The 18,483-nt window shown below is 42.9% G+C and overlaps 1 protein-coding gene across 2 annotated transcripts in view; it reads right to left on the reverse strand.

Moving 5' to 3' along the window:
* Nucleotides 1-18,483, reverse strand: part of LOC110525992 (whirlin) — a 101,852-nt gene continuing 83,369 nt past the window's right edge. The window contains exons 7-12 of one of the 2 annotated variants that reach the window (XM_090237961.1): nt 17,877-18,080; nt 15,124-15,198; nt 14,094-14,871; nt 13,282-13,454; nt 12,810-12,935; nt 1-5,727 (exon numbers count right to left, since the gene is read on the reverse strand). In XM_090237961.1, coding sequence (XP_090094087.1) covers nt 5,515-5,727; nt 12,810-12,935; nt 13,282-13,454; nt 14,094-14,871; nt 15,124-15,198; nt 17,877-18,080 — 1,569 coding nt within the window. In that variant the 3' untranslated portion in view covers nt 1-5,514. The remainder of the gene's footprint in view (nt 5,728-12,809; nt 12,936-13,281; nt 13,455-14,093; nt 14,872-15,123; nt 15,199-17,876; nt 18,081-18,483) is intronic. The other variant, XM_090237962.1, reaches the window with a different exon arrangement.

An 18,483-nucleotide genomic window follows, 5' to 3' on the forward strand; every position in this document is an offset into this window, starting at 1 on the left:
GAGTTGGTAAATCTTTATTCAATTCACTTCAGTGTGGCATTGCTATGCACTCTATAGACTTCAGGAATATGTCTAAGGCTAGATTCAATCAGATCAAGCATTAACCGGTGATAGCCGACACCTGATGCTTTGCCGGTGTTGGAGGTGTCAAATCGGTGAGCAGCTACTTGTGATCATTTTCAACAAGCCACATCCGTCCTACTGCTATTAGAAGTGCAGAATGAGAAAGTGTAGGCTGTATAGAAATAATGACACTCAAGCTGAAAATCATTAAACGAAATGACGAGGATTTCTGTCATCCTAATCGAGGTGTAGGCTTCATCTTACATTCCAGTGTTCAAACCTTTTTAAGAAGGCTGCATGGGATTTTTCTTAATGCGGCTCCATGCAGCCAACGGCAATGTCCGCTTTAGGTGTAATGCCAAAAGCCGCTTGTGGATTTCACAGCTCTAACGCAGCTCCACCCCCGACACCGCCAAAACAACCCCTATGCAGATGTCGGATCTGATTGAATAGAGTCCTAAGGTTTTAGTGCAGTAAGCATTTGGTTATGATTGTACACCTCTAATATTGTGTCAGCGCCGTAGTAGTGAGATGCACTATGTTACTATGATATGCTGCTACAGCTATAGTGCTGCAACATTAGCCTGGTCCTAGACCTGTTTGTGCTTTTTTTTGTTGTAAAATGGGTATTACGTTTATTTGGCAGGGACAACGCACAACAAAAACATAAGTCTCAAACCACTGAGAATTGATGTGTCGCACCAGATTTTGCTTTCAGCTACTTTCCATCCGTAGCCAAATCCCTTGCTGTCATTGTCAAGCCAAACATTGCCATGACAATGAGTGACAGGGAGCTGGCATGATAGCACAAACAGACTGGCACTCAGGCTACTAAAACATTGTCCAGCATGATTTCTTTTTTACAATACAGCCTACTCTTGGGTAACAGACGGCCGGCACAGAACAAAAAAAAGAACAACAAAAAAAAGGCAAATTGACTGACAATGTATTACCTATAGCAGGTGAGGGTGTTGTAATGTTACATCACTTTTATCTTTGCACCAAAACGATGCAAATACTCACGGTAAACAGTGTGTGACATCAGTTTAAATATAATTGTATTTGTCACATGCGCCGAATACAACATGTCTAGACTTTGCCATGAAATGCTTACTTACGAGCCCTTTCCCAACAATGCAAAGTTAAAAAGTAAGAAAAGTTAGCAAAAGAAAGAAAGGAAACAGTAACACAAAATATCAATAATGAGGCTATATACAAGGAGTACCGGTACCGAGTCAATGTGCAGGGACATTTAGTTGACAATATAGCAAGATGAAAAACCCAATGTAAACCTAAAGTAGACTATTTTACAAGTCTGCTGCATCATGGCTGCGTTTTACACAGGCAGCCCAATTCTGATCTTTTGCCCAGTTATTGGCAAAAGTGCTGATCTGATAGGAGGAAAAACCAATTAGTCAAAAAAAGATCCGAATTGGGCAGCCTGTGTAAACCGGGCCAAGATGCAGCAGACTTGTAAATAGTCTACTTTAGATTTACATTTCATCCGACTGTATTGTCAACTGATGTTCACATACTGTTACTGTGAGTATTTGTAAATCTTGGAATTATTTTGGTGCAAAGTGCCAAAAGGTGATGTAGCATTACATCACCCTCACCTGCTATAGGTAATGCATTGTATGTGGTCAATCAATCAATACCCAACTGGAACCTGAGCAAATACACTGAGCAACTAGTCGAATGAGAGCTACTGTAGAATGTGACAGCAAACACAGGAATAATACAGTGATATTGTTTCTAGTTGTGTGATACTTTCAAACAGTCATGTAATCTGTCTATAAATCTATTTACAGCATATACAGTGCATTCAGAAAGTATTCAGACCCCTTGACTTTTTCCACATGTTGTTACGTTACAGCCTTATTCTAAAATGGATTAAATGAAACAAAAATCCTCTTCAATCTACACACAATACCCCATAGTGACAAAGCAAAACCAGCTTTTTATGAATTTTTTGACATTGATTAAAAAACAAAACAGAAATACCTTATTTACATAAGTATTCAGATCCTTTGCTATGAGACTCGAAATTGAGCTCAGGTGCATCCGATTTCCATTGATCATCCTTGAGATGCTTCTACAACTTGATTGGAGTCCACATGGGGTAAATTCAATTGATTGGGCATGATTTGGAAAGGCACAAACCTGTCTATATAAGGTCCCACAGTTGACAGTGCAAAGACCAAGCCATGAGGTCGAAGGAATTGTCCGTAGAGCTCCGGGACAGGATTGTGTCAATGCACAGATCTGGGGAAGGGTACCAGGACTCTTCCTAGAGCTGGCCACCCGGTCAAATTGAGCAATCTGGGGAGAAGGGCCTTGGTCAGGGAGGTGACCAAGAACCCGATGGTCACTTTGATAGAGCTCCAGTGTTCCTCTGTGGAGATGGGAGAGCCTTCCAGAAGGACAACCATCTCTGCAGCACTCCACCAATCAGGCCTTTATGGTAGAGTAGCCAGAAGGGCGCTACTCTTCAGTAAAAGGCACGTGACAGCTCGGATGTTTTTCAGCGGCAGGGACAGGGAGACTAGTCAGGAATGAGGCAAAGATGAACGGAGCAAAGTACAGAGAGATCCTTGATGAAAACCGACTCCAGAGCGTGCAGGACCTCAGATTTGGGCGAAGGTTCACATTCCAACAGGACAACATTCCTAAGCACAAAGCCAATACAACGCAGGAGTGGCTTCAGGACAAGTCTCTGAATGTCCTTGAGTGGCCCAGCCAGAGCCCAGACTTGAACCCGATCGAACATCTTTGGAGAGACTTGAAAATAGCTGTGCAGCGACGCTCAGCATCCAACCTGACAGCGCTTGAGAGGAGCTGCAGAGAAGAGTGGGAGAAACTCCCCAAATATAGGTGTGCCAAGCTCGTAGCGTCATATCCAAGAAGACTCAAGGCTGTAATTGCTGCCAAAGGTGCTTCAATAAAGTATTGAGTAAAGGGTTTGAATACTTATGTAAATGTGATATTTCAGTATTTTATTTTGTATGAATTTGCAAAAATGTCTGTAAAACTGTTTATGGGGTATTGTGTGTAGATTGATGAGGGGAAAAATACATTTTAAGCCATTTTAGAATAAGGCTGTAACGTATGCAAATGTTGAAAAAGTCACGGGGTCTGAATACTTTCCGAATGCATATATGTGGGCAATATATATGTATCATATTTGGACTGTTTGCAGTCACAAAAACATGTCATTTGTATAATATTAAAAAATACCTACAAACCTTTAGTCTATGATAATCTGTTATACTCTTATTGAAAGATGTATCGTTAGTCATTTTATACATTCTTATACTCTTTCAACAGTTCATCCAGTTCAAGACATCCATCAACAGCAAGCAATGTGATCTTTCCCAAATGGCACCCCATTCCCTATATAGTGCACTACTTTTGGCCAGGACCCATTCGGGAAGTGACTGGTGCCAACCTCCCCGTTATGGTGACAGGATATCCACTAGTATCTCACTACACTAGCATACACTGCCTCTGATACACTACATGGCCAAAAGTAGGTGGACACCCCTTTAAATTTGTGGATCCGGCTATTTCAGCCACAACCGTAACTGACAGGTGTATAAAATGGAGCACACCGTCATGCAATCTCCATAGACAAACATTGGCAGTACAATGGCCCGTACTGAAGAGCTCAGTGACTTTCAACGTGGCACCATCATAGGATGCCACCTTTCCAACAAGTCAGTTTGTCAAATTTCTGCCCTGCTAGAGCTGTCCCGGTGAACTGTAAGTGTTGTAATTGTGAAGTGGAAATGTCGAGCAGCCACACACAAGCCTAAGATCAGAAGCGCCAAGCGTCAGCTGGAGTGGTGTAAAGCTCCCCGCCATTGGACTCTGGAGCAGTGGAAACACGTTGTCTTGAGTGATGAATCACGCTTTACCATCTGGCAGTCCGGCAGACAAATCTGAGTTTGGCGGATGCCAGGAGAACGCTACCTGGCCGAATGCATAGTGCCAACTGTAAAGAATGAATAATGGTCTGGGGCTGCTTTTCATGGTTTGAGCTAGGCCCCTTAGTTCCAGTGAAGGGAAATCTTAACGTCATAGCATACAATGACATTCTTGACAATTCTGTGCTTCCAAATTTGTGACAACAGTTTGGGGAAGGCCTTTTCCTGTTTCAGCATGACAATGCCCTGTGCACAGACGTCGATAGTGAAATGGTTCGCCGAGATTGGTGTGGAAGAACTTGACTTTTGGCGATGTGTACAGTATATTCTCTCCCATACACACAATGTGCATTATGGCTGCTGCTGCATCCCCTCCACCCCATCTCTGCTAATAGTGAGTCAGTTACCTATAATTGACAAGTTATGTATCTGTATAACGATGCATTAGCAGCTCATGTACTAATTTTCCTCTCCCAGGAAACATTACTGTCTCTGATTCAGCTCTACAGCTCAGATGAAGTACCTTTGCTAATTCTCAGTATTGTCTCTGCTTTTATCTACTGTATGTCATACACTTCCATATATATATATATATATATATATATATATATATATATATATATATATATATATAGAAGTGTATGACAAAGGATTCTTAATGTAATCACAAGATTCACCCCACAGCCAATTAACCAATACTGTGTACCATGAACACAAAGTACAGAAAACGAACTGCCCTTATAAATAAAAAATTAAGTCAATTAATAAAATCCATAAAGAAATGTTATCTTCTTACATACAGACGACCTAGTGTTATAAATAGCTCAAATCCTCTACCCATTTCAATGTTATATACAACATACAGGGTGTTCATAAAACATTACAGAAATTATACAAAGAAAGTATTTTAGAGATAGCACAAAGGTATAGTTCGACTAAGATTAGATACCATTTCTGTCCATTTTCAAAGCACCATCTTGGTATAACCACTTCCAGGGGAGAGCTGCTACAAATGGCAGACCTATTGGAGAGGAGAGAGCAGGGAGACTGAAAAGCAGCTAAATGGAATGACATAACTAATGACATCACAGCATTGATATTGTTGTTATAAGCTGTGATTTTCAAGATTTCAGTTCAATACCATTCGGTTCCTTTGGTGGGTTCTTCTTAGGTTCTATTAGGTTATATTGGTGAGTTCTTCTTAGGTTCTATTAGATTATATTGGGGAGTTCTTAATGCAGAATGTCATGCATTTTGGCAATACAACTCTACATGGAAAGCCTGGTTGCGATCTACAGACAAAAAAAGTGGGAAGGGAGAACGGTCTTAGACGAGACTAAGATAGATTGTTTATATTAACACTCAGACCTCTCCCTCCCGTTCTCGCCTTCTCCTTCTCTTTCTGTTTCACCTTAAAGTGCAAAGTCCTGCTAAAGCCCCTGCAGGAAAATAGGAACAAGCATTTCTTATTTGACAAGTTCAGGTAGTCCCTGCCTATTTTAGTCCATTTTCTTCTGTATGGTGGCTAATGAATACGACCCTGCAAAAGGCCCTGCAGGAGGGCTGCGTTGAACTCTGTGACCAGGAAGTCAATGTGGTCCCTCTCTTTGGACTTGTAGGCCTCAGCGATGATGCAAGCAGCGTCCTGGTGCTCACGGCCCCTCAGGGAGACACCGTTCACTTCCAGAATCACCTGACCCACCTTCAGCTGCCCACAACCGTGTGCCGAGCCCCCCTTCTATAAGAGAGAGAGAGATGTGGGGGAGAGTGAGAAAGTGAGTGAGATACAGAGATACAGAGGGGGGAGTGAGAGAGAGAGTGAGAGAGATACCACAGTGTGCCATCACAGCAGCAAGATTTGTGACCTGTTGCCACAAGAAAAGGGCAATCAGTGAAGAACAAACACCATTGTAAAGACAACCCATATTTATGTTAATTTATTTTCCCTTTTGTACTTAAACTATTTGCACATAATATGACATTTGAAATGTCTTTATTCTTTTGGAACATTTGTGAGTGTCATGTTTAATGTTCATTTTTTATAATTTATTTCACTTGCTTTGGCAATGTAAACATATGTTTCCCATGCCAATAAAGCACTTCAATTGATAATTAATTGAATTCAGAGAGACAGAGCGAGATACAGGGAGAGATACAGGGAGAGAGAGATAATGAAGCATCAACTAAATAATCACTTTTGTAGACAGGATGTGTCCTTGTGACAGAAATAAAGAGCTAAAGAGAGCAAGAAGATATGAAGCGAAGAGAGAAGAGGAGAACATGGTTGGTGGTTTCAAGGAAAGGTGAGAGACAAAATACAAAGGTAGAGGATCTTCTGATTAATTGTCAGAAGAGATTGAGGGGAGGAATGATTTGGCACTTTGTGCGGGGGGGGCCTTCTATCGGTCAGGCCAAATAAGGACAAAGACATCAGGGTAAAGACATCAGGCTAATCAAATCAAATCCCATTTTATTTGTCACATGCATGTAAACATCAGGTGTAGACTAACAGTGAAATTCATACTTACGGGTCCTTTTCCAACAATGCAGAGTTAAAGACAAAACATTTCATAAAAAAATGTATATAATGACCCAAGTTAGAAATACACAGTGAAAAACAAACAGTGAATCACTGTGAATTACTCCTATCCTCAAGCAGGCATTGACCATCAGAAGGAGCAACATCACAACATCTGATAAGCCATGGATGACTCCTCAAATAAAGGAGCTCATTGCCGATAGGCCGAGAGCTTTCCAATCAAAGGACAACAGTGAGTACCAGAGACTGGGGTCCAAAGTGGCATACCTGGGGCAGCAGGTAGCCTAGTGGCTAAGAGCATTGGGCCAGTAACCGAAAGGTTTGCCGGTCTGCCCTTGAGCAAGGCAGTTAACCCCCACAACAACTTCCACCCGGGCGCCGATGACGTGGATGTCGATTAAGGCAGACCCCCCCGAGCGATGGGTAACGATGCTTCGTGGGTGACTGTTGTTGATGTGTGCAGAGGGTCCCTGGTTCGTGCGAGGGGACGGTCTAAAGTTATACTGTTACACATGCAACCTTATGCGACTCATAATAAGACTAAGCAATTAGCCTATAATGCTTTTTATCTGACTCCATGAAGATAATTAAAATATACAAGCAAGCATTACATGCTGACTACACCGCTTGCAAAATAAATGTACACATACATGTTATTCAATCATTGCACCCACATTGCTTGCACGAGTCAACGAGTGTCTACGTAGCCAGGTGCTAAAATAGAACTTGGTTCTATTTGTGATGCTTGACATACTGCAAGTCCCGCCTCTCCCATCTCCTCATTGGTTTTTAGGAGCATATATCCATGTGAGTGATTGAAAGATGAACTGAGGTCCACACTCCAGTTCAGTTGGTAGTGGTAATGCTTGATATTTGATATTTCAACCTGCGTGTCCTGATCGTGTCTTGTGTGAGTGGACAAAATCAACATGCGCACGATGGGGCACACGGACACACGCATTGACGAGCAAGACTTGGTCTGAGAATTGTCTATATCAAAATGCAGATATTTAAGTGATAACGCCCGAGAAGTCGGTGTTTGGAGGACACTGTATATTGGCACAGGTGTTGTTAGGCCCGAGTTGAAGTTGAAGGCCGGCAAACTGTGCAAATATATCCTCCAAACACCGGCTTCGAGGGCATTATCACTTTTATACAACGGGTTACCAACATATTCAATGGTTAGTTAAAAAACATTTTTTTTATCAGATTTTCAAGTTTTTCTTTAAGAAGATTAATCTATTGAAATGATCTGCAGTGAGCACAGATCGGCTTGTTGTGACAATGTCAGGCCCTGTGGAGAATACCCTCTCTCTATGGACAGAGGTCCCAGGCACAGCCAGGTAGCACCTTGCTAACATGGCAACATGAGGTATATTAACTCTTTGGTCTTCCACCATGTAAGTGGATCAGCATCCAGGGAAATACAGTCCACTTCCCTGTATGAGGTCACCTCCTCCTCTATGACCTTGACCTTTGACTTGGTTCCCTGCTCCTGGGTCGTGAACAACTCTCCAAAAAGCTCAGCCATGGCAGACATCTTGTCTGGAGGAGAACCCCTGTCTCTGTAGAGGGGTTGGCTCCTGTGGTATCTGTGGCTTGACCCTGCAGAATTACAATTAAGATGAAAATGACTGTCTCTGAAGTGGCTTTAAAAATATGATTTGTTGTTAGAAATATATATCAGACACTATTATGACAATTACAATTATAACTTTATAATGAATTGTTAAATCACTAATTAATCAAATAAATGTCACATTAACAAAATAAATACAATACCTGTTGTATATTGGTTACAAACTTTTAGACAGGCAGCAGCATCCAGGTGCAGCAGGGACTTGAACCGGGGGTCCAAAGCGGTGCTCTTGTGTAAGAAGTCTTGGACACCAGGGTCAGCATATCTAGGCTCCAGGTTAACTCTGATAGCAGTCTTGACACCCCTTACTGCGGGTTCATCTTCATCAGATGCCACCATTGATTTCAGGGTCATTGTTTTCATAGGCGGGACCATGGAAACTGAGAATGCTCTCAGTGCATATCAGTGTTGTGACTGTTTTGAGAGGTTTGCACACTTTGATAAACTTCCTCTGCTAGTCTCACGTCATTTTCAGACAAAGTCACAATATCTTTGACATTCTTTCTCACAGCTTGATCAGTCAGTGTAGAATACACCGCACCTTTCTGATCAAAGTATCTCTCAACCATGTCATGGCTTGAATTCCATCTAGTAAGGGACATCTTGGATTAGTTTGTGGTTTGGGAACTCCAGCATGTGCAGCAGTTGTGCTTTTATGAAAGAAGGATACAACCTCCCTGATCTTTGCTAGGAGGCGAGAGATTGGATTCACTGACATTGCTTTTTGAGATGCTAGATTAATAACGTGAGCAAAGCATCCTATCTGTGGCTCCAATCCAGCTAGTGCAACTGCATTTACAATATTTCTAGCGTTGTCAGTGGTCACAGGAATCGTTACATTATCCCTCTCCAACTTCCACATTGCAACTACTTCCCTTAGCTCTTCCCCCAAGTTTACACTGGTGTGACTCCTCTCAAGGGGACGTGTTTAAAGGACATGGCTTTTAATCTCCCACTCTGAAGGGGAGATGTTTAAAGGACATGGCTTTTTTATCTCCCACTCTGCCGTAATGCAATGAGCCATTACAGTAAGGTAGCTCTAGACGTCCAAACTGTCTGTTGTTAGAGCAACAGACCGCGTTTCTGACTACTCGCTCTCAAGTTGTTATTTTGAATAAAGGCAGGTATTAATGTCTGGGCAAAATGTTTCTGAACCCCGCATTCTCTACCACAGAGAAAGGTCTCATATCTGCCACTATGAATTTTGCTATCGCTGCGTTGATTTCTTTAGCCCTACTGGAGTCAACCGCATATTGTTGCCTGAAGGCTGTGGGGAGAAGTGGTTTCATTTTTTCACCTAGTCCCACTGATTGGCACTTTAGGGTGATGTCGGCACAAATGAATAGTCATGTTACGCGTATTGCTACTCGAATTGGCTATCGACAATGAACAGCGCCTAAATTACATGTTGTAGAAGTTTAATCCACCACTCGTTGGCAATCCCCATCATAGGGAAACCAAAATGTTCCCAGACGGCAGACCTGAATGGTACTGGGGCGTCTTCTAGTTCTGGCTCGCCATGTTGCTCCTTTGCATTGAGCTAACTGCTAATTCCTTCATAAGCTAATTGCTGCTACGATGTTTTCAGCTCTGTTCTCGCTGAAGTGAAATAACTACGTCAATGAGCGGCGCTGCGGACAACTATAAACAACTTTATTATGTGGATATGTTGCCCATGTTGATTTATACACCATTGGTTTATGCAATAAAACTTTTTTACAATGAATTTTTATATATATATAAAAAAATGTTAAAAAATTATATATATATATATATATATATATATATATATATATATATATATATATATATATATATATATATATATATATATATATATATATATATATATATATATATATATATTATTATTATTTTCTTCATCCTAGCTATAATATATGATTAATGTATTGTTCAGTTCGCAGTGCGTACGGTTCAATACGAATACACTTACCACTTCACCCCTAATATACTGTATATACACTACCGTTCAAAAGTTTGGGGTCACTTAGAAATGTCCTTGTTTTTGAAACCTAATTTTTTGTCAAATAGCATCAAATTGATCAGAAATACAGCATAGACATTGTTAATGTTGTAAATGCCTATTGTAGCTGGAAATGGCTTATTTTTAATGAAATAGGCGTACAGAGGCCCATTATCAGCAACCATCACCCTGTGTTCCAATGGCACGTTGTGTTAGCTAATCCAAATTTATTATTTTAAAAGGCTAATTGATCATTAGAAAATCCTTTTGCAAGCACAGCTGAAAACGGGTTGTCCTGATTAAAGAAGCAACAAAGCGGGCCTTCTTTAGACTAGCTGTGTATCTTGAGCATCAGCAATTGTGGGTTTGAGTACAGGCTCAAAATGGCCAGAAACAAAGACCCATTCTGATCCTGGATCACTACTGCCTCTGATCTGGCGGACTCACTAAACACAAATGCTTTGAGTGTTGGAGTGTTCCCCTGGCTATCGATTAATAAATAAAAACAAGAAGCATGCTTGCCTTACTGCTCTCACTGTTCCTTCACTGTTTCTTACAATTTAGTCATTCAGCAGACGCTCTTATCCAGAACGATTTACATTTAGTTAATTTTTTGGTAGAAACCCCCCACCCCCCACATATCACAGTAAATGTAAGTAGACCCTTCTTCAAAATAATGATCCTCTATCAGCAGAATCAGCGCCAGGAAGAAAAATATAAGTGTGGGATGTAATAACACTAATCAAAACACCCTAACAACAATTATATTGGACAGCAGCAGTCGCCACTTAAGTTAGAGCACCCTGCAATCTACCCTCATTACGACAGAGGGGGAAGGCATTCCAACTAACCAACAATGTTTACTCTTTGGAAAGCAGTGGCACTCTAGCGTTACGCAATAGCTGCTGCAGAGCCTTGAAATTGGCTGTGACAACCTATTGTTTATAATCTTCTTATCGCACCATATCCCCAGAGGTGGCAAGGCTCCATATTATTAAGTCAGTAAAACAATAAAATCCCATTATTGTTGACTGTCATATCCTGAAGTAACCTCTTCAACCATGTCACTTATAATTCTCTGTGTGACCATTCAGAGCCAACCTAATGGCTGCGTGTCAAATAGCACCCTATTCCCTATGTAGAGCACTACTTTTGACTAAGGCCCATACACTCTTAGAAAAAAGGGTTCCAAAAGGGTTCTGTGGCTGTCCCCATAGGAGAACCCGCTTTCGTTCCAAGTAGATCCCTTTTTGGTTCCATGTGGAAGACTTTTGGGTTCCACGTAGAACCCTCTGTGGAAAGGGACCAAAATGGGTTCTTCAAAGGGTTCTCCTCTGGGGACAGCCGAAGAATCGTTTAAGGCTCTAGATAGCAACTTTATTTTTCTAAAAGTGTAGGAACTATAAGCACTATATAGGGAATAGGTTGCCATTTGGAAAACAACTATGGACTGTTACTGAATCATAGACAGTACCATTAAATGGTGGGGGGAAATAGTTGGAATAACGAGGCGGTGTGATATCCCTGCTATGTTGATAATTGGGGGGGGGGGGGGGGGGGGGGGGCAGTGAGTATTGTGTTAGATGAACCTATAAATGAGTGGGAGTCTGTCCAACAGGACTCTATTGGACTACTGATATTTATGGGGGCTGTTCATGAGGAGTCATTGATATGGAAATCTATGCACCTTGTCACATATACATCTGTTTCTGTCACGCCTGCTCCCGCTCTCCCTCTTTGGCGCTCGGGGGCGCCAGGCTGCCTTTCATTATGCACACCTGTCACCATCATTACGCGCATCAGCGCTCATTGGACTCACCTGGACTCCTTCACGTTTTGATTGCCTTCCCTATATCTGTCTGTTTCCTTGGTTCCATCCCTGTTATATTATTGTTGTTTCTGTTTCCCCTGTCCAGATGCTGTCTGTATTCTGTTCCTGTCCGTAGTTATTAAATGTTTACTTCCTGTACCTACTTCTCATCTCCAGCGTCGATCCTTACATCAAGGCTGTTCTTGACAATAATATTTACATACACATGTAGGCCCACTCACAATGACTATGTCGGTCTACTCACACCTGAAAACAAAAAATGAAAACACGTGTTCCTTATTGGACAAGTTCAGGTAGACCCTCCATGTTTGGGTTTGCTTCCATTTTGTTCCTAATGAATATGGGCCCTGGTGACCTGAATTGATCATCCAATCCAAGATTTCGGAGACTAAAACAGGTGGTAGAAAACTTTCTTCGACAAAGTTACAAATCCCCAGGAGAGCATCCTTTACCTGATTTGAGATTCTTATCAATGCAAATATAGGCAGCTATTACGCACATAAACAGATGCTCGGGGGAAAGTCACATTTAGGATGAAAGTGAAAATGGTAATTCTGTCGTTTTTTATGCTTGCTGCTATGCAATAAAATATATATAAGTATGGCACACCTTCAGGCGCAACATCGGGGGTCTACATTCACATAGGACGAAGTAGTTCTTACTATGTGCAGACATCACAGTACAAAAGCCCTGTGTAGTCCTCATCATGCTACATTCATGTTCAGAGTTACCCTTAAATGTTGGAGTCTGATAAGGTGATGGTCAAAAGTAGTGCACTATTTTGGGAATAGAGAGCCATTTGGGACGCAGGAGTCTCTCTTTCTCACCTGTATGGTGACGATGCGTGGCAGCGGCTGGCGTGTGTTTGCCCCTCCCTCTATAGCGATACCCAGAGTATTGGCATTCTTTACCACATGTACCAGGGTAGGGGTGGGCACTGGAGAGCCAGGCTGCTGCAGGGAACACAAGAAGAATGAGGACATAGAATGAGGACATTGAACAAGGTCAAAAAGACAGAAGCAAGACAAACACTATGATTAAAGGATGGACAGTGTTCTGTAATAAAACGTGTGGCAAACCATGAATTTGTGAAAAGGTAAAACAGAGTGTTGTGAAACTGAGATTTTTGAATGTTATGTGTGCGTCCCAAATGGCACCCTGTTCCCTAGCTAGGGCTCTGGTAAAAAGTAGTGCACTATGAGCCCTGGTCAAACGCAGTGCACTATATATGGAAAAGGGTTTCATTTGAGACACCAACATGTTATTTCTGTTGTGATATGGGCCCTTGGTGGCCCTCACCTGTTTGGATGCCAGTGCTGCAGGTCCCTGGGCCACTTGGGACTGCTGTGTGGCCTGGTTCTTACTGGGCCGAGGACTGCTGTCTTTACTCAGCCCTCCTGCCTCAGCAATGTCCACCCCACTGTCCTCACTCAGAGTCTGACCACTGTCTGACAGTTGGGACAATGTGGCGCCTGGATACACAGAAGTAATAGATTCGATTATATATACACCTTTCCTAATATTGAGTTGAACCCCCTTTTGACCTCAGAACAGTCTCAATTCGTTGGGGCATGGTCTCTACAAGGCGTTGAAAGCATTCCACAGGGATGCTGGCCCATGTTGACTCCAATGCTTCCCACAGTTGTGTCAAGTTGGCTGGATGTCCTATGGGTGGTGGACCATTCTTGATACAGACGGGAAACTGTTGAGCATGAAAAGCCGAGCAGCGTTACAGTTCTTGTCACACTCAAACCGGTGTGCCTGGCACCTACTACCATACCCCGCTCAAAGGCATTTCAATCTATTGTCTTGCACTTCCACCCTCCGCATGGCACACATACACAATCCATGCCTAAATTGTCAAGGCTTAAAAATCCTTCTTTAACCTTCCTCCTCCCCTTCATCAACACTGATTGAAGTGGATTTAGTGACATCAATAAGGGATCATATCTTGCACCTGCATTCACCCGGTCAGTCTATGTCATTGAAAGAGCAGGTTTGCCTAATGTTTTCTACACACAGGGTTCAAGCATGTAAAGTGATACACACACAGAAACACAGGCAGGTACGCACAAAAGCACATAGACACACAGACACACATTGACCTTTACCTCTCTGCTGGGGCTGGGGCCTGACCTCAGCAGTCAGTCTGTGTACGCCTGCCATGACACACTGACCTCCCTGGCTGAGGGAGGGAGAACAGGGAGAGCAGGGTCTGTCTGGGCTACATGGGGGCGGCTTCAGGACAGTGAGAGAGGGACAGGGCGAGGGACAGGGGGACAGACATGGGGAGAGACCAGGGGTGGGACACGGTGAGAGACAAGGGGAGGCAGTCTTATTGGAGGTAGCAGGCTTCTCATGGGAAGAGGATCTGAAGATGGGGTGCTTGATGGTCGTCTCCTGTGTTGGAAGAGCAGAGGGGAACCACAAGGGGTTGTGATCAAGGGAGCCGGGGCAGGTATGGTGGCCAGAGCTAGGGCAGCCTTGGTGGGGGTGGTGGTCAGATGTGGGGGTGGAGATGTGGAGGGAGTTTTGGCAGGTGTGGTGAAGAGAGTTTATGGATGTCTGATGACCAGATCTTAGATTGGCACTGTGGTTGGTGCCAGGGTTGGGGCTGTTTTGGTAGCCAGGGTTGGGACAGGTGTGATGGAGGCCAGAACTAGGGGAGGTGGAGGTTTGGTGGTTGGAGGAGCTGAAGGCTTTGAGGGATTTGTGGTGACATTCCTGGTGTAGCCTGGTGGGGGCAGTAAAGATCAGGCCAGACTGGGAGTGACTGGATGAGGGACGCTTGGAAGGGTCCCTCTCCTTGGGGTTTCTCGTCTGGGTATGGCCGGAGGGAAGTGATGGCTTGAAGGACGGAGGAGATTCAGCTGTAGACCGCACTTCTTTCTAGAAACACAAAAGGACATCGCTTGTACCGAAAAGTGGTCCAAACTTTTTACAACCTCAGTCTGTCTGCTGAAGTTCACCAACAATGTTTTTAATGGAGAGACTCACCTTCAAACGCAACTTCACACCTCACCTTTAAATGCATTGTACACAAAGATTAGCATTTAAGTCTAATCTGCCACTCATGCACATAATAAAACCTGACTATTATTTCCATCAGACTAGAACAACCTCAAACTCACACAGACTCACCAATGTAATGTCAGGTAGGACATTAGTGCGTACCCCTGGATCTTGCTCTACACTGTCACCATGTGAGCACTCATGCTGAAAGTGACAGACACAAGGTTTTGCGTGTTATAATATGACTTCACCTGTTTACTTTAACTTATCATTCAAAATAAACAGGCCCAACCATAGACTCACTGACCTGCATCCCAGAACAATGTTGTGTGACAATAATGTGCTGAAACATTAACCCAGAACCCGTGACTAAAGACTTCAATTATCAATTAACACAGGAAGTTAATTTAGTGCATACAATATAAATGAACTGCAATTACTTGTTTACTAAGGGTGTAATTTTACAGCTATAGTAATGAGGATGTCAACGAGGCCAATTATACAAGCACAGAATGGACCATGGCAATCAGCAAAACCAGCCAACCAACAGAAAACAACACTTTGTCACCTTGGACAATGGGGAAACTGACACACACACACACACACACACACAGTGGCACACACACAGTGGCACACACACAGTGGCACACACACACACACACACACACACACACATAGTCGCGTACACACACAGTCGCGTGCGCACACACACACTAAGATAAACTACTGCTGAGCACACAGAGATATACAGTTGAAGTTGGAAGTTTACATACACTTTGGTTGGAGTCATTAAAACTTGTTTTTCAACCACTCCACAAATTTCTTGTTAACAAACTATTGTTTTGGCAAGTCGGTTAGGACATCTACTTTGTGCATGACACAAGTCATTTTTCCAACAATTGTTTACCGACAGATTATTTCACTTATAAATCACTGTATTACAATTCCAGTGGGTCAGAAGTTTACATACTGTGCCTTTAAACAGCTTGTGAAATTCCAGAAAATTATGTCATGGCTTTAGAAGCTTCTGATAGGCTAATTGACATCATTTGAGTCAATTGGAGGTGTACCTGTGGATGTATTTTAAGGCCCACCTTCAAACTCAGAGCCTCTTTGCTTGACATCATGGGAAAATCAAAATAAATCAGCCAAGACCTCCACAAGTCTGGTTCATCCTTGGGAGCAATTTCCAAATGCCTGAAGGTACCACATTCATCTGTACAAACAATAGTATGCAAGTATAAACACCATGGGTCCAAGCAGCCGTCACACCGCTCAGGAAGGAGACGCGTTCTGTCTCCTAGAGATGAACGTACTTTGTTGCGAAAAGTGCAAATCAATCCCAGAACAACAGGACCTTGTGAAGATGCTGGAGGAAACAGGTACAAAAGTATCTAGATCCATAGTAAAACGAGTCCTATATCGACATAACCTGAAAGGCCGCTCAGCAAGGAAGAAGCCACTGCTCCAAAACCGGCATAAAAAGCCAGACTACAGTTTGCAACTGCACATGGGGACAAAGATCGTACTTTTTGGAGAAATGTCCTCTGGTCTGATGAAACAAAAATATAACTGTTTGGCCATAATGACTATCGCTATGTTTGGAGGAAAAAGGGGGAGACTTGCATCATGTTGTGGGGGTGCTTTGCTACGGGAGGGACTGGTGCACTTCACAAAATACATGGCATCTTGAGGAAGGGAAAGGATGTGGATATATTGGAGCAACATCTCAAGACATCAGTCAGGAAGTTAAAGCTTGGTCCTAAATGGGTCTTCCAAATGGACAAAGAACCCAAGCATTCTTACAAAGTTGTGGCAAAATGGCTTAAGGACAACAAAGTCAAGGTATTGGAGTGGCCATCACAAAGCCCTGACCTCAATCCTATAGAAAATGTGTGGGCAGAACTGAAAAAGAATGTGAAAGAAAGCCTGACTCAGTTACACCAGCTCTGTGAGGAGGAATGGGCCAGAATTCTCCCAACTTATTGTGGGAAGCTTGTGGAAGGCTACCCAAAACGTTTGACCCAAATTAAACATTTTAAAGGCAATGCTACCAAATACGAATTGAGTGTATGTAATCTTCTGACCCACTGGGATTGTGATAAAATAAAAAAAATCAGAAATCATTCTCTCTACTATTATTCTGACATTTCACATTCTTAAAATAAAGTGGTGATCCTAACTGACCTAAGACAGGAAATTTTTACTAGGATTAAATGTCAGGAATTGTGAAAAACTGAGTTTAAATGTATTTGGCTAAGGCGTATGTAAACCTCCGACTTCAACTGTATTTGGGTTCAGCTCTCAGTCACCTTAAAGATAATCTCTCCTCACAATGGTTTCAAATCCCCCCGGTCCACGGCTGAATAATCTCTGCTTTGTTGGAGCAAATGGCACCCTATTCTGTATAGTGCATTACTTTTGACCAGAGCCAGAGTCTGGCCAAAAGAGGAGCACTAAATAGGGAATAGGGTGCCATTGTGGATTCAAACACTGTTTTAACCGTTTCTATTACAGGGTGGCTGGGTCTCATTTGGATGGTTATAGAGTGTTTTGTAGAGTGACTGTGCCCTGGCAGAATGAGGTCCCATTGTACTGATCAGGGCCATACTGATTCAGTGAAACATCGATGCTACACTGGCACTGCAGCTCAGTAATCTCATCTGAAATCACTGCTCTCTCTCATTTGACACTGGTGCCAGATCCAATTGATGACAGAACATATTTTAAAAAGATGCCTGGAGGAAATCAAACACACACGCACCATAGACCTGAATAGGCATGCACGCACACGTGCACACACAGGGCTAATGGGGCTCTGGTCAAAGGTACTCCACTGTATAAGGAGTAGGGTGTCATTTAGGGTGAAATCTTTCCACTACCTTGGCAGAGCAGAGAGTGGTGGGGTTGGAGTGGCTGTGGCTGGCTGAGCGCTCTGTGTGTACACAGTGGCTGTGTGGATGCAACGTTCCTGTTTCTCCATGCCAGGCCTTCAGAGCCTCCCTCTCACGGTGCAGCACCAGACCATCATACACCTCCAGGTCCTGGGGAGCCACCAGTGTACGCACCTCAGACAGCAAGGATAACTGTAGAGGAGAAACGGTCAACAAGTTACATAGAGGCCCAATAGAGTTACATAAATGCCCTATCACAGTTACATAGGGCATTTATGTAACTCTATTGGGCCTCTATGTAACTGTGATAGAGGCCCAATAGAGTTACATAAATGCCCTATCACAGTTACATAGAGGCCCAATAGAGTTACATAAATGCCCTATCACAGTTACATAGAGGCCCAATAGAGTTACATAAATGCCCTATCACAGTTACATGGAAGCCCTATGATGTTACGGAGGCCCTATAGGTTATATAGAGGCCCTATAGGCTATATAGAGTCCTTATTTGACTTAGAGCAGGTGCTGGAAGTCAGAAAGGGTCCAATAAAAGGTGAAAAGGGGACTCCACACACTACATTATGCTCTCAATGGG

Source organism: Oncorhynchus mykiss, chromosome 6 (assembly GCF_057628025.1).
Source record: "Oncorhynchus mykiss isolate SJ-2025 chromosome 6, ASM5762802v1, whole genome shotgun sequence".
NCBI lineage: Eukaryota > Metazoa > Chordata > Actinopteri > Salmoniformes > Salmonidae > Oncorhynchus > Oncorhynchus mykiss.